This window comes from Portunus trituberculatus, chromosome 21 (assembly GCF_017591435.1).
Source record: "Portunus trituberculatus isolate SZX2019 chromosome 21, ASM1759143v1, whole genome shotgun sequence".
Classification (NCBI taxonomy): domain Eukaryota; kingdom Metazoa; phylum Arthropoda; class Malacostraca; order Decapoda; family Portunidae; genus Portunus; species Portunus trituberculatus.
In genome coordinates, this window is record NC_059275.1 from 19,347,233 (window position 1) to 19,371,567 (window position 24,335).

Below are 24,335 nucleotides of genomic sequence, written 5' to 3' on the forward strand. Positions count from 1 at the left end.
CCTTCGATCTCCTCACCTTCACTCTGCTCGTCTTCAACGGTGTATTGAACGCCATAAACAACATCAGTGACAACAACAATAACAATAACAATAATAATAACAACAACAATAACGTGAACGCAGGCAACAACGCGGCGGGAAATCTCAACGAAGTCAACTCCAACTCAGATTCCTCGTCTTCTGTGGTGGTCGTCGTCCCACCAATAGGAAGAAGACGACGACGACGATACATAAACACCGAGATCTTTCAGAACACTTTTTCATCCCTTCAGGAAAGACAAAGAGCCACTCAGAACTACTTCCAAATAACGACACGATGGCGACGACGGGGACGAGAAATAGAGAGTGAAGTCTTGAACAACATTTCTTCACGCTTTCAGAGCACAATAGGGCCATACGGGAAGCCTTCCAGATACTACAGAACGTCTCTCTCGCGTCTCCTTCTGGCACTTGCGTCGCGGCCCGTGAAGTGTGTGTGTACCTGAAAGCAGTGTCGTCTAGGTATGGAGCACACGTGGTTACCCAATCATTACCAGCACACAGCCCCGTAAACTCGTTCCGTTTTCTTCTTCACAAGGACTGTCAGGAGCTTTATCAAGACTGCGCAGAATGATAGCTAGACACCTCCCTACGCCCTCACTGTATACTGATTTATTTATCTGTTTATTTATCTATTTATTTATTTGTTACGTTTTTAAATAAGTTGTCATGCGATTATGGCTTCCTTAATAGACTGTTGAGTGTTGGAAGTAATGGTTTATTTTACATTATCCAAAAGATGTATGAGAGAGAGAGAGAGAGAGAGAGAGAGAGAGAGAGAGAGAGAGAGAGAGAGAGAGAGAGAGAGAGAGAGAGAGAGAGAGAGAGAGAGAGAGAGAGAGAGAGAGAGAGAGAGAGAGAGAGAGAGAGAGAGAGAGAGAGAGAGAAAGAGAGACAGAGAGCAGACAGACACACAGACAGATAGACAGAAAGATATACAGAAAAAAAGACGAAAGGGGGATGTTTAAAATTATAAGAAAAATTGCAAGATTAGAAAAAGTATATAACGAAAAGAAGAGAAAAATTAACTTGTCCGCACATACAACACGCTTATATATACAGTTCATTTGGGAGTGGCAGTAAAACGAAAAAAGAGTGGTGGCAGTGCTGATGGGTGGAGTTCCGACATGACAGTTACTAAGAGTGAGTACGTGGGTGGCGGAGAATGAACAAAACCTTTCGTGCTTAGAGAGACAGTTTTGGTGAGCGAAGAAGGAACATCACAGCGTCCTAGTTACCAAGAGTGAGAGACTGAGGGAGTGAGTGTTCCGTGACGCTTTTCCCAGCTCAGATACGAGGCAGCTACACACGGGACACCATCATGATGCCGACTCGTGTTCAAGACATACAGCAGCACCACCTGTCCGCCGCGTCAGGGTGAGAAGAGGGTATTGGTTAAGGTGCGCTAGGTGTTTGGGTGATTGACATGTGTGTGTGTGTGGCTGGAGGGGTAAGGGTTGAGTGAGTGAGTGAGTTGGTGAGTTTGAGTACGGGAGTGGGTGAAAAAAATATATGATTATGTATATTTTAAAACAGAAACTGCGTAAAAGCAAAATGCCAAACTATATACAACCACCACCACCACCACCACAGATCAGGCAGAGACGGCGGCCACTATGGAGGCGGCGGCTGTGGTGGGCTCGAGGTGTTTGCCTTCCTCGCTTTCCTGCTCGCCCTCCTCGACCTCTTCCTCGACGTGAACGAGCTGGCGGTGGACATAGACGTCAACACCGAGAGAAGGACACGCCGGGCACATTTCTCCTCCCCTGCAGGATGCACGGTAGGTCCTTGTGACTTCTTAAGGATTTCGTTGCTATACTTTTTTTATAATTATCAAAAAACCTCATTTAGTAAAGTGACGTATTGTATTTCCATAGCAATAAAGGGCTAACCTACGAGTAGTTCCCGTTGTAGCTCTCGTTCCGCTTCCGAGATTAGTCGAGCGACCGAAATTCACTGATAAAGAGATGTAGACGGATGATTAGATAGGTAAGGAGATGGACAGACAGACAAACAGATATAAAGATTATAGATAGATAAATGGATGAATAGAGAGATAGATAAACAGATAGTAATAAGTTAGATACACAATAATTGCAGCAGCAGTAGTAGCAGCAGCAGCAGCAGCAGCAGCAGCAGCAGCAGTAGTAGTAGTAGTAGTAGTAGTAGTAGTAGTAGTAGTAGTAGTAGTAGTAGTAGTAGTAGTAGTAGTAGTAGTAGTAGTAGTAGTAATAATAATAATAGTAGTAGTAGTAGTAGTAGTAGTAGTAGTAGTAGTAGTAGTAGTAGTAGTAGTAGTAGTAGTAGTAGTAGTAGTAGCAGTAGTAGTAGTGAATTTACCAGCAGCAGTAAATTTTTTTTAAACCTTATATGTGCTTGTAATATCCAAAACGAAGCAATAGAGGAAATATTTATGGGTAGAATGACGTGGGCGTGGCGGAGGGAATCTGGGCAGCGGGCCGGTTGGCGAAGGGCGTGCTGATGGCCACCACAACTACACCCACCTGTGGAAATGCCCATATGTGTCATGCAGCAGCAACAGCAGCAACAAAAGGCCCTCTGGCAGCTACTCTTACCTCGCTGGCTGGGTGAGTGACTGCCTGGCTACACATACACACACACACACACACACACACACACACACACACACACACACACACACACACACACACACACACACACACACACACACACACACACACACACACACACACACACACACACACACACACACACACACACACACACACACACACACACACACACACACACACACACACACATAAAAAGAAGGAAAGATATTACTAAACACACAAAAACGAAAAAAAAATCTAAAAAAAGAACACACACACACACACACACACACACACACACACACACACACGCACACACACATACGCACGCACACACACCATTTGGACATAATACCACTAGACCAGGTTCCAATGAGGATTTCTCCTGTCAATATTAAAAATATCTCGTTAATTTGTTACTAGAGCAGTAAAAACGCCTCTATGAACCCATATCACTTCAAGGAAGTGGAGGTGCTTAGAAGAAATGTTTCAGAATATGGTCTCATAACACCGGATAGACACAACATGACTTGACACCTTCCTTTGGTTTGTACAGGCAGTGGCTTGCAAGGTGGCCTGCTCTCAACGGCTCCAGTCTCGGAGCCACCACCCTGCTCGCCGCCTCCACCCTCACCTGCCCTGCCATAGATGATGCCTGCATGAGTGGTGATGGTAGAGAAGCATTCACGTAACACACATGTAACACCCATACAACTGCCACGCTGCACAGTCAATACACATACAATCATATAGCATCTATGCATTACACACATGGCTCAGATGACACACACACACACACACACACATATGACCCATGCTACACACGCAACACCCATACAACGCCCACGTAATCAGTGCAACACTTACACAACGCTCACGCTAAACACACATCACCCATCTTACACATACAACATCCACACAACACGCATACAATATACACTACAGATGCAACACCAATGTAACACACTACCAATTCAAATACAGAATAAGTCAACACAACACGTTATTTTTGTCCCCTTCTACGCCTTCTACGTGAGTCTTGTCGTTCTCTGATTCTGGCTGTTGTCACGTACAGAGGTGATAACGGAGCCCTGTGGCGTACCGTTACGCAGATTTAGGGCAATGGAGTGAGTAAGGCAACTTAGTGTAACAACCGTGAAGTTTGCTACGTGTCTACCATTTCATTATCACCTCCCTTCCACACACAATTCTCTCTTCCATTGTCATCATAACGTCATTTAACCTTCCTCCCTCCTTTCCCTCTCTTTCTCCTCCCCTTCTTTTTTCTACCATCACACCTAACACCACTTCGTTACGCCCAAGCTCCCACACACTGGCAGTCTACATGTAGTTGTGGCGACGCACGCAGTCACACTCACATCCTCCTCAGTACAGCTTTTGACTCCAGAAGCAACGTGACTGGCAGACAATAAGGGAAAAGTACATGCACACAAAGCCACTGAATGCGAGAATCATTGTTGTCTTGATAGGATTAACAGAAACATTTTACTGTTATATGCTGTCTTCACTTGTTTGTATATCGTGTAAGTGAAGGCTCGTGAAAGCTTCTCATACAGTTTAACAGAGGAAGCACTGCACAGGAATTCAGCAAAGGAAGAACCGCCTAACGAAAGAAGAATTATAGTTATTCAAAATGGAAGAAATACTCGTAGATTCCATGTCTGAGGAAGATGTGGTGCTTCCCTTCGCGGAGGTGACGCAGATGTTTGTAGATCAGGTGACTGATACCCTTCATCCATCCGCCGAACCCCAGATGGAACCCAGGTGAGGCGACAGGTAACGCCAAAGTTATAATCAAAAGACACCTTTGCATCTTTTCTTTTCTATTTTAGTTTTATACGTTGCACACGCATCTCAGTCATACCTCCATGAAAGAAAGCACAACTGTTGTCCTCAATTGTCAATTTCACTTTACGGGTATGCACTGTTTATCCTGCAGGCTCAGACCTCGTGTTAGTCTTCCGTTAATCCCGTTACTCTCACTTCACAGATTCCTCTTCAGTGGCTACTCAGGCTGCAACGACGCCTTTTCGGTATTCGGGTTCCTGGCATTCCTGCTTGCGCTGTTCGACCTCATCATGGAGCTACAAAATGACTCGGACATGACCAGATCAATAAGGGACGTCAGTGGCAGGGAGCGACTGCCCTCGGAGCTCTTCGCTGATCAACTGCTGCCCGTCAGCGGCAATCAGGTAACGTGCTCCTTCCACATGGCTGTCTCTGAATGGCGTGGCAATCAATGAGGGTCCGGATAGAGTAATGGTCCATTACCACTGTTATCATATCATTTTGATAAACTTTTTATCTAATCTTATCTCCAGAAGGCGGCGGCGGCGGCGGCGTGCTATAGCATGCTGCGAGGCTTCCTGCACGGCATGACGACCACTGACGCAGCATGCGCAGAGAAGTTCGTGTGTGAAGGAGCAGACGCGGCGGCAGCCACGGGTCCTCTGGGCCAGGTGATCGCCAAAGTTGTCAGGTGAGTTAGACTGGGAAAAGCGATCCGTCAGGCATTGTTGTCAGTGAAACGTGGGCAAAATTATGTTTTCAAATGTTTAGGTTAATATACATCATTCTTATAATCATAAATCGTTCTGCAGCGATATGTATTGGATGTCACATTGTATATATGATCATTGTCATCATCATTCTTTACTTCTTCATTTTCTTGTATGAGATAACTTCTCGTGGTCACCAACGACAGTCGGAACGCTGGCGACTGGCTGGCGCGGGTGCGTGAGACTCAGTACAAGGGCGTAGGCGAGGCAGGACAGGCCGGAGCACGGGGCGAGTCCTGTGACGGGAAGTACTTGGCGTGCCTGGACTATCCGTCATTCTATAGCCACCCCAGCATGTACGATGCCTGGGCCGACGATTACTGAGATCAGCACTGCCATCCTGGCGCCAAGACCTCCAGATGTAGGTGCCTCCTCTGCATCACCACAGCGCCACACACTAACACCCCTCAGTCCCCATACTGGTCTGCTGTCGTAACTCTGTGACCTCACGTCCCACCAATGTCCGGCAGACTGTACCAAATAAAACCGTGGTGCCTCTGGGTGTTCTTTATTTTGTCCTTAAGTCCTCAACAATATTAGCAAAGTAAGTGGTAAAGGTGCAAAAAACCAGAAAACTCATGCACTAACACACACACACACACACACACACACACACACACACACACACACACACACACACACACACACACACACACACACACACACACACACACACACACACACACACACACACACACACACACACACACACACACACACACACACACACAGTTGAAGACAGTAGTTGTAGTAATAACAACAACAATAGGAAAACAATATATTCAGTTTCCTGAGTTATCTCAAGAGCATCGTCAGGTGTGGCTTGAGAGGATGGCGTGGGCGTGTGTGGTGAAGTAGCGGTGTGCCCATGCCCTGGCTGGACTGCTACAATTCCGTACTGAACCTTTGGCCCACAGCCTACTTGGGCCTCGCACAGCTTCCAGCAGCGCCGTTACCATCCCCACTGACAGCTCCTTTCGCAGAGCCTTAAGTTCCTCCTCCTGCCGGCTCGCGGTGTCTCTTGGGTGCCTGCCAGTATCAAGCAGCTCTCGGGGGACAAGACCCAGTACCTCATGGGCTTTAGGAACCATATCTGGCAACCCTGGAGTCGCCGCACTGAAGGATCTTTGGTTTATGACAACACCATTGATTATCTGGCCGAGGAAGGTGTCCGCCATAGAACCCTGGGCGAGGGTGACCACCGTCATTACCAGGGATAGCGAGTAGACCATGAAGGTGAGGAAGTTGAATACGCCCAACGCCTGGCTGCCTCCTGCTGAAGAGAGAGAGAGAGAGAGAGAGAGAGAGAGAGAGAGAGAGAGAGAGAGAGAGAGAGAGAGAGAGAGAGAGAGAGAGAGAACGAAGAAACGCAAGTACGGAGAGTCGAGTCGAGCAGGAGAGGGGCGGGGAAGGAGGGAGAGAGGAATGGGGGGCAAGGAGGGAGAGAGGAATGGGGGGCGAGAAGCATCAGTAATAACCACGGAATCAATCGCCAACACAGCAGCTACCTCTTGCAAAGATACAGAACTCAAGATATCTAACCATACTTGTAAGACTCAAAAGACAAATCAGACTAGCGGACGCCATTCGATACTAGACGCACCACAGTCATCATAGCCGCCCACACCACGACCGCTGGACGCCGCCGCTGCTACTGGCACACCTCCGTCCTCGTAGTTGAATGGCACTACCTGGGGATTCACAAGACACAGGTGTGAAGTCGCTAGTAAAAGCAATCAGTGGACACACCTTGGCAGCCAATTCAGTAAACGAAATGAAGTACCTGGTGAGGGTGAGAGGCGCGGGGCACACTTGTGGTGTTCTGCAGGTGAAGACTGAGGCGGTGCAGGGACAAGGCATCAACCTCCACGTCCCTCTTAACACTCTCTGTTGCCTGCTTCCTGCAGCAGGAACACAGTGGTAGGTAACAAGATGTTGTATCATGCAATCATGGCGGCAATACACAAACTAGCACCAATAAAATTACATACCATGGCAGACAAACACATTTTTGCAGCCAAAGCCAAACTGTTACGTTGTTCTCTTCTTTGTGTTACGTTGACTATACCAACGTTGGAAGACAGTAAAGGCAAGCAATGAGTCGAAATACCACACCTGACTCTCCTGGCGTGATGCAGGAAGCGGCGGAGGGACGCCATGGAAGCACCGATCGACGTGACATCCAAGGAAGGAAACTCTTGTTCATTCCATTTCAACTCATCTTCATTCACTTCCACTTCATCTTTATTCTTTTTCATGTCACCTTTTGGTATTTTTAGTTCTCTCACTTTAGCCCTTCCCACCTTTTCCTTCACGTCTTTCTTCACTGTCAAATATGTTGTTTTTTCCACCTTCTTGATGAGGTGAGGCTGTTCAAAGACGCTTCGGTAATCTACATCGAAAGATGCCTCACCCACCTTATGCCCTCTGCGGGTATAAGCTATACAGACAACAGCCACGGCGCAAAGGACCACAGCTTGGAGAAGGAACTTGATCATAGTATTGGGAGTGGGGGTAGGGTTGCCGATGTTGCTAGTCGTGATTCATAACGGAAACGCAACTCCCGATATTAATGTTTCAGCAACTAACACATCATCCTTGCCAGCACCTCTCTCCTTCCCTCCCTCTGCGCTCGTCTCTCACGCCTTGGGACCTCTACAACTCAGGCTCAAGTCAGAGACGCGAGTGTTGGCGCATGCGTGAGTCAACAGCGGTTTGAAGACGAAGGAGGCCACAGACGTGAGTTATAGGTGGAAACTGCTGGTCCGCCGCGCCTCGCTAAGCACTGCGCTAACAGTCTAACTGAATCTCCACCGAGACGCGACGCGTTTGCACTACTGCGGCGGAGGTGGTGGTACTGTAATAAAGACATTGTGCTACAAGGTTCTAAGGAGTGTATGAATATCAGTTGTTGTAATATAACAATATCATCACCAGCAGTAACAGCGTGACTATTATCCTTAGCATTGTTGTTATCGTTGCAGTGATCACCATCATTATGATCAATGTTACGTTTTACATTTTCTTTCAGGGGGGATGTCCTCTAATTAGTACTGATCTACTCATTGTAAATAGTATTCATCCTCTCATTTAGAACACACAGCTTATTACACACACACACACACACACACACACACACACACACACACACACACACACACACACACACACACACACACACACACACACACACACACACACACACACACACACACACACACACACACACACACACACACACACACACACACACACACACACACATATCTAACAATCAATCACATTTACAAACAGTAGAAACAGGAAATAAAAAAACAGAGAATAGCATCATTTTACAAAGACATTACGGAGCCGTGGAAGTTAAGAAAAGACCGCAAGTACAGGTGAGGGCGCCCGTGCCTTAAAGGAGAAGAGGAGAAGGGGGACTTGAGCAGTCCCTAAGGAATGACGAGGATGTGAGTGTTACTGCGGGGAGGCGAGAAGGATAAGGGGGAGACACCGCGGGAGTTAAGTTATATTTAGACTGCGAGGAGGAAACTGAGACGAGATGGAAGAGGGAGGAGGAACTGAACTGCCTCCTGTTGGGGACATAAACAAACTTCTGGTGTTGTTATTGGTGATGGTGGTGGTGAAGAACAAACACCACGAAGGGGAGACACGCCTGACGAAGCGTTTAGTGTGTGTGTGTGTGTGTGTGTGTGTGTGTGTGTGTGTGTGTGTGTGTGTGTGTGTGTGTGTGTGTGTGTGTGTGTGTGTGTGTGTGTGTGTCAATGAATCATCCATCTGGTATGGTTCTTGTTTATTCCAAAGTAAAACATCACACACACACACACACACACACACACACACACACACACACACACACACACACACACACACACACATACACACGGGAAAGAGAGAGAGAGAGAGAGAGAGAGAGAGAGAGAGAGAGAGAGAGAGAGAGAGAGAGAGAGAGAGAGAGAGAGAGAGAGAGAGAGAGACGGATAGAACAAGGCACGATTGGAGGAGGATGGAGGATCCTCGTTCAGCTCCTTGACTCAGGTAAACACGAGACAACTTCTGACGCAGCCGCCGCCGCCCACCTCTCAGCGACTTGTAGTTCCTCCGTAAACAACACTCGCACGCATACTGCCGAGGCGAAGGGATGGAGGGGCGGAGGGCCGACACAAGGGAGTCAGTGAACCCGATACAGACAACAGCTAACTACAGATCTCGTTCTTCAGCGTTACGTAAACAGAACCTCAACATGCCCACTCAGGATGAGGTCTGGTACACACACACACACACACACACACACACACACACACACACACACACACACACACACACACACACACACACACACACACACACACACACACTGCACTCTTTTCATAGTGTTTTCAAAGTCATTAGAAAGATTATATTATTAACAATGGGCTAATGCTATCACTTCTTTAAATGAGATACTAAACAGCCGGGTGTCGTTTTACCTTTGAGAAAACCTCAAATAAAAGATTAAGAGGGATACATACTTATGTTTTCCGTTCCCTTGTTTCATTATTCATAAAAAATGTGGAGTTTGTGGGCGGAATTTTTGTGACTTTTGGCACTTTGGGGATGGGCAGTGGTATCCTGCATGGCACCCTGAAGGACAGAGGACAGAGGTGTGAAGTGTAAGGAAGTGCCCTCACCCAGCAGGCGCCGCCCTCGTCTGACGCAGTTCCGGAACACTTGTGGGAAAACTATGCATGTGTGTACCATAGTGCTCTCTCTCTCTCTCTCTCTCTCTCTCTCTCTCTCTCTCTCTCTCTCTCTCTCTCTCTATCTATCTATCTATCTATCTATCTATCTATCTATCTATCTATCTATCTATCTATCTATCTATCTATCTGTCTGTGTGTGTGTGTGTGTGTGTGTGTGTGTGTGTGTGTGTGTGTGTGTGTGTGTGTGTGTGTGTGTGTGTGTGTGTGTGTGTGTGTGTGTGTGTGTGTGTGTGTGTGTGTGTGTATTTCCTCGTTTTTGCTGTGTTCTATTATATCATCATTATTTAATGCAATGAATCCTCTTCCTCCTCCTCCTCTTCCGTCTCCTTTTCACATTATATCCGGATGTTTTTCCTCTTGTGTTTCTTTCCATGACTGAGTCCGTTGTGGAGCCTCAAAACAAACACCCTCGCCCCTGTCTCCTTCTCCTCTAAACACACGCGCGCATACACACACACACACACACACACACACACACACACACACACACACACACACACACACACACACACTAGGGTGTTAAATAGATAATCCCAATTCCCAATGTGCCGGACATTGTGCATGAAATCGGAAACTTGCAGAAATCCCCAAATTGTGTTTTCTCTCGATGCCTTGTGTGTGTGTGTGTGTGTGTGTGTGTGTGTGTGTGTGTGTGTGTGTGTGTGTGTGTGTGTGTGTGTGTGTGTGTGTGTGTGTGTAAGTGATATAGAGAGGTGTGTGCGTGTGTTCGTGGCAGCTACTTCGACACCCTGCGAATGGATGGGCGGCGTGGCAGGACGTGTGGTGGGCAGCAGCGCACCACGGCACCACGGTGGGGCAGCACGAAGGGGTAGTTGTCCTGAGAGGACGGAGAGAGGAGGGCGCGCTGTGCCTCAACCATTACCACCACCGCCACCACCACCAGGACATTTTACACTACACTTTGATACTACACTTTGATACCACCACCAGGACATTTTATCACCCTCACTAACTTCTAGCCCTTCAGCCTCCTCACTCTCACGCCCCTCCTCCCTCAACATCGCGCCTTTGTCAAGTTACACCACTTTGTGCCACCACTCTGTCCTTCACTCCCCCAGCCGCTCTCAAAACACCAGTGCCCATCGGCAGCTCGCAGTGCACAGGAAACAGTTCTCTACAAAAGATCTGAAATGACCCGCTACTCTATTACTGGCACAATCAGTGCTTTTGTTTTCCAGTGACAAAATATTTCGTGAGAAATTTATAATATACGACATCAGGGATTATAGAGTAACTGAACATCGAGATCCAACACTAAAGTTTTCCCCTAGACTGAAAATTCAGATGTCCGTGGAATTATAAGTCTGTCATCCAAATTGTGATAATCAAACGAGTTGCATCAGTGTCATTCAAAAAAGTGACATCCAAACAGTGTCATCCAACCTATTTATATGCGTGTGATAAATAAAGTCCTATGGTGCACGTGTCTACTAAGACCTCCATCCAACAGCGCACAATCATAACCCAGCACATGTTCACAGTCTCTTGAGGAGGCACAGCCGCCATCCAGCTCCCGTCCCGCAGCAACAGAGGCAAAGAGGCAAAGCCACCACGCAACTCTCGTCCCGCAGCAGCAGCAGCAGAGACAAGGAGGCACAGCCGCCACGTAACTCCTTTCCCGCAGCAGCAGAGCAGAAGCAAGGAGGATGTCAGGGACTGAGTGTGGCGCCCCTTTGGTGATGGCCCTGGTGATCACTCTCCTGCCTCATCTCTCCCTAGCAATGGTGGGTCCCTCAAGGCTTCTCTCTCTCTCTCTCTCTCTCTCTCTCTCTCTCTCTCTCTCTCTCTCTCTCTCTCTCTCTCTCTCTCTCTCTCTCTCTGTTCATTTTTTCTTTTCACCTACAATGTCTTAAAAGTTTACATTTTCGCAAGCAAAAATTCGCTGGTCCGTTTCCTAGACTAAACATACGAGGCGGAGCAGCGCTGGACCAGAAATAGAATATCACTTACGTATGTCTAAAACTGCTGTTCTCCCTCTCCTTCTCAGCAATTTCAGACTAAACACATTAACAATGCCGGAACAGGACCCGACGGTGTGTGTGTGTGTGTGTGTGTGTGTGTGTGTGTGTGTGTGTGTGTGTGTGTGTGTGTGTGTGTGTGTGTTGGAGAGAGAGAGAGAGAGAGAGAGAGAGAGAGAGAGAGAGAGAGAGAGAGAGAGAGAGAGAGAGAGAGAGAGAGAGAGAGAGAGAGAGAGAGACAGACAGACAGACACACACACTTCAGTTACCCACACACTATGCTCATTTTCTTTGAAGGTGGCGGAATTCGCTGGTGGTACTTGTTATTCTATAGTCTGCGAGTTACTAAGCTGCCATCTCGTTAGGCTTTTCAGATTGAATATATCATGTTGTAAATACGCAATAATAACAAGAGGTGGACGAGAAAAAAAAAAGGAAATGAGAAACAGAAGGAGTTAGAGAAGCAACCAATTAAGTAAAATTAGAGAAAAAATAAAGGAGAATAAATTAGAGAAAACAGAAAAATTAAAGGGAAAAATCTGTATGAAAAGAATAAAGAAAAATAATGGAGAGAAACAACAGGAAGAGGGCGTGAGAAGAAAAGAGAAAAATAAGAGAAAATGATGAGAAGGAGAAGGAGGGGATGCGGAGGAAGAGGAGGAGGAGGAGAATGGGAAAACTAGGAGTGAAAATGAGCAGAAGGAGCAGGAACATTATGATAAAGAGGGGAAAGCTGAAATGGGAATAACAAAGGATGAATAATCTGAAGGAGAATAACGCCGTGTCTCGCCGCCAGAAGTGTTGACGGGGCCTCTGTGTGTGTGTGTGTGTGTGTGTGTGTGTGTGTGTGTGGGCGCCCAGCTCAAATTACACCCCTGCTCTCGCCATTCTCAATAATACTCTCTCTCTCTCTCTCTCTCTCTCTCTCTCTCTCTCTCTCTCTCTCTCTCTCTCTCTCTCTGTTATTTTCTTAAGGTTACAAAAAGACAGACAGACATACATATTTACCTATTGACTGACTGATAACTGAAGAGACATCTGACTAAATGAGTAACTGACTGACCGAGTAGGAGCCAGACTAATCGAGTCACTCACTCACTAAGAAAAATCCGCTATCAATAAATCAAAGAAAATAAATATGTCTGACAAGGAAATCAGGAGACAAATGCGATGTGTTGATAGCAAGACAATTACATCATCTCACCACTTCACCTTATTTCACTCCGTCTCACCCTGAACCTACTTGTACGTACTTGTGCCTCATCCCTTTCCTCTTCTCTTTTTGCTTCCCTATGTCTCTCATCCCCCTCCCTGTTCCCCATCCCCTCTAGCCTTTCTCTCTCACTTTTAGTTCACCTTCCCTTCATCCACATCCTTCCTTCCCCATTCAGTCCACGCAGTCATTCCCTCACTATGTCTGAAAATTTTAACCTTCATCCATTCTACTGTTCATCTCCCCTTTCACTACCTTTTCGTCTTTGACCTACCCACCTTAATTCTTTCATGGTCACTGATCACAATATGTAAAAAATAATGATCTCGACCTTAAAAAAAAAAAGAGATAGGAAGGAATTAGTTATCAAATAAATTGGCAGAGGAATGCAATAAACTCACTTAAGGAGTTTTAAAATAATATCAGACACATTTATGGATGAGTATGGTAGATGGACTATAGGTAAATAAGTTTTATGCAGGGACTGTCACGTGTAGACCCGATTGTCTCTTGCAGCTTCGTTTATTCACGTATGTTCATGTGTAATATACTCGTATTCTTGGTGTCTTTGCATTGTTTACCACTAGCGCACCGCATCCTTCACAAATGACCCGGGACCAAGTACTCAGGTGGTATTAGAACCTGAAGGCAGCTTTCTACTTTCACCACCACTGACGCGCAGAACACTATACTAATGGACGGAGGAACACGACAAATGTATGCCACGCATCTGTGCGTGTTGCGAAAATTACACTGATGATGATGCAAGTTTTCCCAGACCTTGGTTCCATCCTGTGTGTGTGTGTGTGTGTGTGTGTGTGTGTGTGTGTGTGTGTGTGTGTGTGTGTGTGTGTGTGTGTGTGTGTGTGTGTGTGTGTGAGGAAAATATGTAACCATCTTGAGAATGTGCAACAGTCCATCTCTCTCTCTCTCTCTCTCTCTCTCTCTCTCTCTCTCTCTCTCTCTCTCTCTCTCTCTCTCTCTCTCTCTCACACACACACACACACACACACACACACACACACACACACACACACACACACACACACACACACACACACACACACACACACACACACACACACACACACACACACACACACACACACACAGACGAGTCACAGTCACAACTTCCCCCAGGTATTGTTGACGCGTTTATTGCATTGCTTCACCGGCGGCGGGACCTTCACCTCTTCTTATCTTTCCCAATGACTGCTTTAAAGTTTATTCCCTGTCTTTCCTCTGAACTGTTCTCCCTTCCTTCCTTCATCAAATACTCCTTCGTCAATAATCTTGGAAAGTTTCTTTTTATCTACACGCTTTTCTTCTCGTTTTGTATACATCAAATCATTTACTCTCTAAATCATCTTACATAGTGCGTTTATATTCAGTAGTTTTATTTTCCTCTCTTTAATTTTCATACAGTTTTACTGAAATAATGATTCCCATTTACATTTCGCACCTTTCCTTATAGCTTCCATTCATATCAGCAAAAATATTGTAAGAAGTACATTTACTTTATCAGATTTGCTTTACAATTCCCATTCATATGAAAGGAAAATATTGTCAGTCTTCCCTAACACTAACTGGTGATGGTGGTGGTGGTGGTGGTGGTGGTGGTGGTGGTGGTGGTGGTGGTGGTAGTGGTGGTGATGGTGGTGGTCTATCCCTCAGGGCGTGGCGTTCATGCCAAATAGTGAGGAAGGTCTGTCTGAGCTGAGCCAAGCCATCCTGCAACTCACACAGAGGTTCTCCACAATGGAGATCAATTTGGAGTCTCGCCTCAGCCGCCTCACAGACTCCGCCGCCAAAGGGGTGAGTCAATGGGATAAACTTCGCCACAGGAGTGAGTGTGAGGGGACGACGCTGCACGGACGGGTGAGTGTTAGAGATGTGCTCGACCAAGGGGTGTGTTAGGATGTCACGCCGGCAACCATTGCGTCACACGCCTGGAATGTTCGCAGTGTTGCCGATGTGGACTCGGAAAGGGAAGGTCTCAGGTGGGCATGTCCTACGTCGCACCTTTCTTGCTGGCGTCATGTTTGTTTGGTAATAGCTGAGTCCCTCCTTTCACACTATACGCAACGCAAACCTCATGTCTTATTTCTTGATATTCCGTCCACGCCCCATGCATGTTTCTTCATGAATCTTGATCACCTGTAACTGTATTTTTCTTTGGTCTTATATGGAGATTTTATTCTATGATTTCTACTCTTTACCGTTTCATTACTTTCATGATTTTATGCTAAGATTTACGTTTCTATTAATTCACATTTTTTTTCTTTATCTCTGAGATCGCTAAACGATATATTTAGTCACTGCAATGCTACTTTGTATGAATGAAACTTGATTATTTCTCTCAGGATACAATGCTATGACTTCAAAACGAAATGCCCTTCTAATTATCCAATCCACCACATCCACGATAACACAGAAGATCCCTCCACCACTCAGGAGGCCCACTTCGCAACCCTTTCTTCGCGTCTCGCCAAGGTGGACTCGTTAGTGGAAAAAGTGGAGGCCCTGGACTCCCGCCTCACCCAGGAGACTTCCTCGCTACGCTCTACCATCAACGCCACCAACACGGACCTCCAGGTACTGTGCATTCAAGCTCCAAGCCATGAGGGTACAAGGAGAACAATGCACGAAAGACACATAGAGGGGCAAAATACTCATGAACAAGAGAAACAAAAGATCAGGAAAGATACACAAAGGAAGAAGCTACATGAACAAGGGACTCGAGAAAGGAGACGTTAGTGTACCTATAAAAAAAAAAGACAAATTATCATAACATAGGCATATACAGATATAGATATATAGATATGTAGACTATACGCCACATCTGTATAAAAGATGTTACTATTGCAAACACCAATATAGATGTGTTATTACAATAAGAACCAAACATAAAAAACAGAGAAACAAAACACAATGAAGATAAATAGAATAAGACTAAGTAAAAAAGAATGGGAAACTAAAAAATAAACAAACGAAGCAAAGCAAGGAAAACAACAGTAAACAATACCAGCAAACAAATTTAACAATGACACAAACAAGAAAAACAAGTAAAATTGCTTCATCTTACCATCCCTGACGTCTCCTCTCCCTCCCTCCGGAAAGGAATTGTCAACAAGGCTGGACAGGATGACGACGACCAGCGAGATGCGTTTAAGAGGCGGAGAGGAGGAAGAGGAGGAAGAGAGAAACACAAGCCAACCTCTGACCAGATCTAGGGAGCTCACTTCCTCGAACACCCATCTTCCCAGTTCATTGGTTAGAGAGAGAGAGAGAGAGAGAGAGAGAGAGAGAGAGAGAGAGAGAGAGAGAGAGAGAGAGAGAGAGAGAGAGAGAGAGAGAGAGAGAGAGAGAGAGAGAGAGAGAGAGAGAGAGAGAGAGAGAGAGAGAGAGAGAGAGAGAGAGAGAGAGAGAGAGAGAGAGAGAGATACTCACACCCTTCCTTCTCTCCTTTAGACTTCGCTCCTCCACTACAATTATTTTCAGAGACACGAAAATATCTAGTTCGATTCTCGAGTGTTTTCTCTATCAGTCATGTATGAGTCATGGTAACGTGTCATTAGAACCATCAAAACAACTTATGTAATTTCAAGTATGCAGATCTTCTAAAAAGTGGTGGAGGTGCAGGACAGAAGTGTTTAAGAAAATGTCCCTAATACCCGCCTCTCCTTTCCTTGTGCTTCCCAGATCACGCGTTACGTCGCCGAAGAAGTACAGAGGACCCTACCAGTGCTCCTTGACCGTTCCCTCGCCACCTTCCACGACTCCCTGTACAAAAGGCTGAGTGAGGTGAGTCAGTCGGTCTCTCTCTCTCTCTCTCTCTCTCTCTCTCTCTCTCTCTCTCTCTCTCTCTCAATACTTACTCTAATAAAGCCTTTTGACACGACTCAATGAACTGACGTTGTAAGATTTACTACCACATGGTAATAAAGTTCACTTGAACTCTACCACCGACACTAATATGCTCTGGTGTCCGTGCAGAGCGTGGGGCGGCTGCAGGATGAGGTGCGGGAAGCCCGGGAGGACCTGGAGCATTTGGGCACTCAGACGCTCTCTACGGCAACGAGCGCACGGCAGGACATCAGGCAGGGCGGGAAAGCTACACAGGACGCAGTGACGGACATAAAAAACAGGATACAGTCCGTCCACCGCGACCTGGCCTTGCAGATCACGTATGTGCGAGGATTGCAAGGACGAGAGAGAGAGAGAGAGAGAGAGAGAGAGAGAGAGAGAGAGAGAGAGAGAGAGAGAGAGAGAGAGAGAGAGAGAGAGAGAGAGAGAGAGAGAGAGAGAGAGAGAGAGAGAGAGAGAGAGAGAGAGAGAAAAGAGTGGAAAAGGAGGATAGAGGGAGGAGAGAATAGAAGAGAGGATGGATGGAAGGAAGGAAGGGAAGGATGGAAAGATGGAGGCGAGGAACGGAGAGAATAATGGATGTGTGGATGCAGGAAAGGAAGGGAGGGAAAAGCTGATGGATGGGTGCATGGATGGACTGGAAGAAAGAGGGAAGCACAAAGAGGAATAATGGAAGGAAAATTGACACGTGAGTAGGAAGATGTGTGTGTGTGTGTGTGTGTGTGTGTGTGTGTGTGTGTGTGTGTGTGTGTGTGTGTGTGTGTGTGTGTGTGTGTGTGTGTGTGTGTGTGTGTGTGTGTGTGTGTGTGTGTGTGTGTGTGTGTGTGTGTGTGTGTGAGAGAGAGAGCACAAGACAAACAGGATAGACCAGAGTTGGAAGGAAACATGCAGAGAGAGAGAGAGAGAGAGAGAGAGAGAGAGAGAGAGAGAGAGAGAGAGAGAGAGAGAGAGAGAGAGAGAGATCCTTATCCACACCAGCTTCACCAAAGTAACGTCTCCCGCAGGTCATCCCCGTCCCTCAGTAGCCTTGAACCCGTGCTGCGTCAAGTGAACCTTTCCGTGGTGGAGAGCATCGCCAGGGCCGCCGCGGGGCTCAACGTGACGCTCCTTGGTGAGGCCTCCCGCAGGAGAGGTAAGAATGAGGAAGAATAAGAAAGGAAGGATAGATACATGAAAGCATGGTAGAATGGTGCAGGAAATTATAGAACTGTAAATGAAAGTGAAACATTAAGAGAAGAAAATGACTGAAGGGAGGAAGGAATCAAGGAAAGGAAAGGATAAAGATGGTGAAGAAGGGAAGGAACAATGGATAAAATCTGGTTGTAATCATACAAGAGAGCATAGGACTACAAAAGAATGAGCAAAACTACAAGAATGGAACTAGGTGACAATTGAAATAAGGAAGAAATAAAGGAAGAGGGAGATATAAGCGAGGCAAGAACTGATATATAGTGAGACAAGAAGGAAAAGAAGAAGCGAAAAAGGAAGAAGAGAGTGGATGCGGGAAGGAGGAAGGAATACATCGAGTTAGAGAGAGAGAGAGAGAGAGAGAGAGAGAGAGAGAGAGAGAGAGAGAGAGAGAGAGAGAGAGAGAGAGAGAGAGAGAGAGAGAGAGAGAGAGAGAGAGAGAGAGAGAGAGAGAGAGAGAGAGAACCTTTCACATTTCCTGATTTTGCTCCTTCGTGTTTGCCTTCTTGTCTTTTTTTTTTCCTCTTACTCTCCCGTTTACCTTTTATCCCTTCATTTTCTCTCCACGTGTGTGTACTTTCCTCTCGTCGTCCCTTGGTAGCCGTGGTTTTTGCTATTTTTCTCGGTCTTCCTGTCATGGTGTATCCCTGCGGCAGGAGTGTCTGAGGGGGAGGAGAGAGGAGACCGACCCGTACCTCCCATGCACTGCCCTGACCCAACCACTGTCGCCGCTCTGTTGGAGGTAAGACTCACCCACGCAGCAGCACTTTTTATCAGCTCAGTAACAACACAGAAGCACAAGATAAAGACTAAAAAGATAAGGAAAGCCACAAGAAACCAGTGCTCCTCCAAGTGGCAGTTCCCGTATAAAAGTTCTATTTTTACTCATGTATCATCTCTTTCCTGAGGAACATATGAACTGTCAAAGCTCTCCATTGACTCTCCACTAACAGACTGATTGCGGAAGTACAGTTATTCACCATTCTATTTGAAAACCAGTTAGCCTGTGTCACTTTATTAGAAGGTATAATTTTTGGTTATACTCAAATTCGTAAACGTCTAAAAAGTAAGTTGTATAGGATTCTTACAGCTATTGTTGATGTTATTAAGCTCTTTAGAAAAGAACGAACTATACCAATTGTGGGTGAACAATTATTATAGGAAATACAAAAACCACTAACTAGAATCCCACAGGTCAAACCTTCTCGCTCTGTGCATGGCAAGTTTACCGTAAATTTTGACGAGTCATTCGAACAACAAAACAAACAATTTCTTACACGCAGGAGGTTCCATAACTGTATATACTGTACATGCCATGACTTTGTGTTTTGTCTGCATAAACGTCAAGAAATGCGAATATAAAACCAAACATATTCTCTCTCTCTCTCTCTCTCTCTCTCTCTCTCTCTCTCTCTCTCTCTCTCTCTCTCTCTCTCTCTCAGATAAAGCTGCTCCTTCAGTCGTTGTTGAGGAAGAGCGAGGACCTGCGCCGCGGCCTCACCAAGAAAACTAGTGAGGGAGTGGAGCTCCTCAAATTCCTTCATCAGCGTTTCGCCGTCCTGGTGCGCCGAATGAACACCGACCCAGACTACGGTAAGGAGGCCGCGAATCCTCACTCCATCCCCGAATCTCTTCCCTTTCCTCCTTTACTAAGCTAATGGATGTATTTTTCTAATAGCAAAACTTTGTCAAATTACACCAGAAAAATTAAAACCATCTTGATAACTCCATGCAGCGGCATAATGGCAGCAATAGAGTCAGTTCATCGTAGAGAAGATCAGACACCAAAGTGACCTCATGCACATGCCACCCACTGCGACAGGTCAGGTGCTGGTGGACGAGATGCAGAGCCTGGGCAACCTGGTGGAGTCATCCTACACGGCGGTCATGATGGCGCAGACTGCCTTCATAGACTCCTGCAAGCGTATTCAGGAGGAGGAGCCGCTGTTGGAACGCAAAATGACATTGTTGCTTGATAAACTTGTCACCAACATCGACCTTGGGTGAGTGGGCGGGTGATCTTTGTCCTCTCTGCTGCCGCCCGCCAACACTTGCCTCTTCACCGTGTCACAGTGAATGCAGTACAAGTATGAATTGCAAAATTCTGATCACATCTTATTTCTCAGTTACAGGTCATGATAATATGTTTGAATTTCCATGGTGTGGCCTTATTTTCATCTCTCTCTCTCTCTCTCTCTCTCTCTCTCTCTCTCTCTCTCTCTCAGATACCGGCACAACCGGCAGCAGCTGTCAGAACTGAAGGATGTGGTGACGAAGATGGGTCAGCTCGGCACCGCGCCCAACGTCACCCAGGAACCCGTGAGTCTGCCAGGAAGTGACGTAGAGATGCCTGGACTGCACACACACACACACACACACACACACACACACACACACACACACACACACACACACACACACATACACACACACACACACACAGTTATATTATAATTTGATATTTATTTTGTTGCGATGGCGTCGTCCTTCCTGGTGAAGTGTTCATATTTGGCTGTGACTAAAACTTCAGTACACTGGCGTCTTTTCTTTTTTTTTTTTCAAAATGTTCTCTCATCCAGGCGACAACGCGCACAAAGGCTGAGGGACAGACGCTTGGTGACGCCGCCGCAGTGCCTGGCGAAATGCAGAACGCCATCCTGCAGGCAGTGGACGTCACCAATCACACAGTAGCTCGGCTAGAGGAGGTGGAAGGCTACGTGGACACCGTAGCAGCTGATCTCCTCAACACCGAGTGGAGGGATAGCCGCCAGAAGGATTCAGCTGACCAGCTGGTGACAGCGGCCAAGGATCTCAAAGGGCACGCTCAAGAACAAATCCTTCAGTCTCTCGACTTTTACGAGATCCTCCTCATGGTTCTCGAGCAATTCAACGCAAATTCTTCTGTCAAGGCCAGCCAGGACCAGCCCGTGGCTTCCACCACCATGCCGCCTCTAGAGCTGCTCAGTGACGCCGCCCCCCTCACGCTTCCGTCAACCTGCACTGTAGCTCTCTTAGAGCAGATCACCAGCATGAAGATGCGGCAGACGAGCGCCCTGGCCAACAGTGACGACACACCGCTTGCCGGAGCAGACCCAGGGCAGCAGGGCCAAGAGGAAAGGCAGAAGGACGTGTTGGAGGAAGAGGAGGTAGAGGATAAGGGAGATGACGAAGAGGAAGAGGAGGATGTGCCAGCGTGGTACACTGACCCAGTGTTTCTCTCCGGTAACTACGGCACGCCAGACCGCGGGTTGCCGGTGTTCAGGGAGGAGGACTGGGTGGATATGGACGACGCTTACGACAACGAATCCACCCCACCGCCCCCGCCCACCACCACACCCGCCACCACCTCACCCAGGCCTGGGACCACGGGGCTAGTCAGTCGCTACTTCGGGGTCCCGTAGTTCTCTCGCGTCGTATCGCTTCGCTGGTACACCATCACATTTGCCGTTGTGACCGAGAGGTCTAATAGCATTACTTACACAGCTTTACAACAATCAAAACACTCTACAACATACCAAAACTTGTGAACTCAGCACAAACAACAAAATGTGATTATCGGCAACAATATTTATAACACATATTATCACAGAAATTGTATAGCACTATTAGTAACATTTGTAGTAGTAGTAGTAGTAGTAGTAGTAGTAGTAGTAGTAGTAGTAGTAATTCCAGTGAAAACAGCAAAAGTGATACAATGCTAGTGATAGTATAGTTGTAGAAGTAAGTAGTGAAAGTGACAGTGGATGGAGTAGTAGAGGCCGTGGTGAAAGTCAAGTAGTTCAGCACGAGTAATATAAATGACCCATAACATTAGTAAAAGTGAACGATAACAAAGGGAGATCAATAGACACACTTAGAGATTGAACCAGTAAACTAAGAAGAGAGAGAGAGAGAGAGAGAGAGAGAGAGAGAGAGAGAGAGAGAGAGAGAGAGAGAGAGAGAGAGAGATGCTGGAATGTCGAAGCATGAACAGGGTGGACAAAACAGAAGGGAGAGAAATGGCTCTGCTGGGCCCAGAGCACCGGATATATGGCGACAGCATGGCTGTCCGGTGATCCACGAGAGAGAAGGGAGACCGCGATGACGTGACCCTGCCGCTGGTAAACGCAGTATAATTAATGACGGAAAAACGCACCTAATACCGGAAATACTCAACAAACTCCTAAAGCAATATCTAAAAGTCTCGAATGTTATCACAAATAATCCTTTACATGACATAATTATGATGTCGCTCTTCAGTTTTAGATTACATACTTATAGTACATTGTTCTACCCAAAATAAATACAATTACTACTGTATCTTTTGTAATTACTATGACATGCACAATTCCGAGTTCATACTGACAGGTTTGAAATGAATACATATCAGGCCAACGAGACGGATCTAGCTTCTATTCATAGATCACACTTTAACAAATATACATAAATTTTCTCCTTCAGACTTATACTTATGTAAGCATTGCTGGTGAAGTGAAGCAAGCAGGAAGCAATTCCCAAGATGGCAACACACAGATAGGCAACAGAATCTAGTGTGTTTTGAATTTTCAGGAATTGAGAATCTCATTAATCATCAGAACCAAAACCATCAAATACTTGGTTGAGATTTTTGGTAACCTGATACCTGTTAGCAGCCCCGACATCCCCTCCGCCACCCCCCAGCCACGACACGCTGAGGTGATCGATGCTTTCGCCCTCCAAGACAACTTTTTGTGCAGCGACACCACGGGCATCCCATATGCAGCATCACCACTCACCACCCGAGCAGCACAGGAGGCACCCCCAACCCGTTTCCCTCTCTTCTGCCTCCTCCGATCTCCCACATCACCCACTACTCACATCCACTAACCTCTCCATTGCAACACTCCACCAAACTCATGTTACTGATGAAAATAAATTCAAGTTCACCAACAAAGTTATATCCATTCCTTCGTAGACTATCCGTCGCAGAATAAATAATTATAGAAAACACTTACAATTCTTAAAACATGACTTCTAAGTACTATTTGTATTCTCATTACTGTGAAGCCTTCAGTCTCATGGAGATTTTTTTCTGTTCCCTTCTAGTAACTTCTCTCGAGTCTTGCCCAACATATAACGTATGAGTAAACCAGTTATTTTCCCCCAGTTCCTCCTCCTCCTCCTCCTCCTCCTCCTCCTCCTCCTCCTCCTCCTCCTCCTCCGCCTCCTCCTCCTCCTCCTCCTCCTCCTCCTCCTCCTCCTCTTCCTCTTCCTTTTCCTCCTCCTCCTCCTCCTTCTTCTCCTCTTCTTCCTCTTCCACCTCCTTCTCTTTACTTAAGCAGTTTCCTCTATGTTCGTCAAAGGCATCCTCATCAGTCTGTCTCCTCAGCCCCAGCCTATACCTGCCTACCAAAAAGTTCCGCTAGCTTAATGCTTTTCCTTCAGGGAACTGTCCACGTGCGCATCCCGGGAACATAAGTCCCTATCCTCACTGCTCACCTTTACTGCTCACAACACTAAAAGGTAAGAAAAAATAAGAATAGAGATTTCACACAAATGGCTTTTCCCCTCGGCTCTTGGTTCAAGGTGACCCTCATGCAGCAAGGTGCTACAATGGTGGGCTCGCCTCGCCGCACGCAACACTCCAGTCTTTCTTTTTTTATTCACATGTTCAGCAGTAAAATGAGAGAAAAAAGAATAAATAAATGAATAAATTCGTTGCATACGAGTGCGCCTTGAAAAAAATAAAAAGCTCAGTGTCAGTAGGGCGCCTTCAGACCTAATAATGTCTTTACACCTTATTTATTACACACACACACACACACACACACACACACACACACACACACACACACACACACACACTGTGTGTGTGTGTGTGTGTGTGTGTGTGTGTGTGTGTGTGTGTGTGTGTGTGTGTGTGCTGTTGTGAACTGTTCTCTCTCTCTCTCTCTCTCTCTCTCTCTCTCTCTCTCTCTCTCTCTCTCTCTCTCTCTCTCTCTCTCTCTCTCTCTCTCTCTTTTAAAACGCGATTTTTTTTATTTTCCTTCACGTGCGAAAGAAATAAAAGTATGAAAGATCGTTGCGGAAAAGATATTCTTTCGTATCTCTACCACAAGTCAGGCCGCTCAAAGTCACCACCGGAAGCACGTCATTTTCCTTACCTTCAGTATTCTGCCTGTATCATTTCT

The 24,335-nt window shown here is 46.3% G+C and overlaps 4 protein-coding genes across 7 annotated transcripts; 3 read left to right on the top strand and 1 right to left on the bottom strand.

Moving 5' to 3' along the window:
- The first annotated feature begins 1,297 nt into the window (after positions 1-1,297).
- LOC123506978 lies at positions 1,298-3,611 on the top strand. The gene is made up of 4 exons (XM_045259445.1): positions 1,298-1,416; positions 1,633-1,819; positions 2,461-2,627; positions 3,169-3,611. The coding sequence occupies exons 1-4, from the start codon at positions 1,361-1,363 to the stop codon at positions 3,302-3,304; spliced, it is 546 nt and encodes a 181-aa protein (XP_045115380.1). The 5' UTR covers positions 1,298-1,360; the 3' UTR covers positions 3,305-3,611.
- A 330-nt stretch (positions 3,612-3,941) lies between these two features.
- On the top strand, positions 3,942-5,689 carry LOC123506977. 2 transcript variants are annotated; one of them, XM_045259443.1, is made up of 4 exons: positions 3,942-4,397; positions 4,624-4,825; positions 4,955-5,112; positions 5,338-5,689. In XM_045259443.1, the coding sequence occupies exons 1-4, from the start codon at positions 4,267-4,269 to the stop codon at positions 5,513-5,515; spliced, it is 669 nt and encodes a 222-aa protein (XP_045115378.1). In that variant the 5' UTR covers positions 3,942-4,266; the 3' UTR covers positions 5,516-5,689. The 2 variants fall into 2 exon arrangements, with proteins under 2 accessions (XP_045115378.1, XP_045115379.1); XM_045259444.1 differs by having other exon boundaries at positions 4,958-5,112.
- An 85-nt stretch (positions 5,690-5,774) lies between these two features.
- LOC123506975 lies at positions 5,775-8,153 on the bottom strand. Of its 2 annotated transcripts, none has more exons than XM_045259440.1 (4): positions 7,307-8,153; positions 6,975-7,092; positions 6,795-6,882; positions 5,775-6,467 (listed from the first exon to the last, which is right to left on the bottom strand). In XM_045259440.1, exons 1-4 carry the CDS (start codon positions 7,687-7,689, stop codon positions 6,004-6,006), a joined length of 1,053 nt encoding a protein of 350 aa, XP_045115375.1. In that variant the 5' UTR covers positions 7,690-8,153; the 3' UTR covers positions 5,775-6,003. The 2 variants fall into 2 exon arrangements, with proteins under 2 accessions (XP_045115375.1, XP_045115376.1); XM_045259441.1 differs by having other exon boundaries at positions 5,775-6,464; positions 7,307-8,150.
- A 2,533-nt stretch (positions 8,154-10,686) lies between these two features.
- Positions 10,687-22,483, top strand: LOC123506974. 2 transcript variants are annotated; one of them, XM_045259438.1, is made up of 12 exons: positions 10,687-11,684; positions 14,806-14,946; positions 15,586-15,726; positions 16,252-16,404; positions 16,834-16,935; positions 17,128-17,318; positions 18,003-18,130; positions 18,843-18,928; positions 19,629-19,779; positions 20,009-20,189; positions 20,412-20,505; positions 20,766-22,483. In XM_045259438.1, the coding sequence occupies exons 1-12, from the start codon at positions 11,607-11,609 to the stop codon at positions 21,585-21,587; spliced, it is 2,268 nt and encodes a 755-aa protein (XP_045115373.1). In that variant the 5' UTR covers positions 10,687-11,606; the 3' UTR covers positions 21,588-22,483. The 2 variants fall into 2 exon arrangements, with proteins under 2 accessions (XP_045115373.1, XP_045115374.1); XM_045259439.1 differs by lacking the exon at positions 14,806-14,946 and having other exon boundaries at positions 10,719-11,684.
- The last annotated feature ends 1,852 nt before the right edge of the window (positions 22,484-24,335 follow it).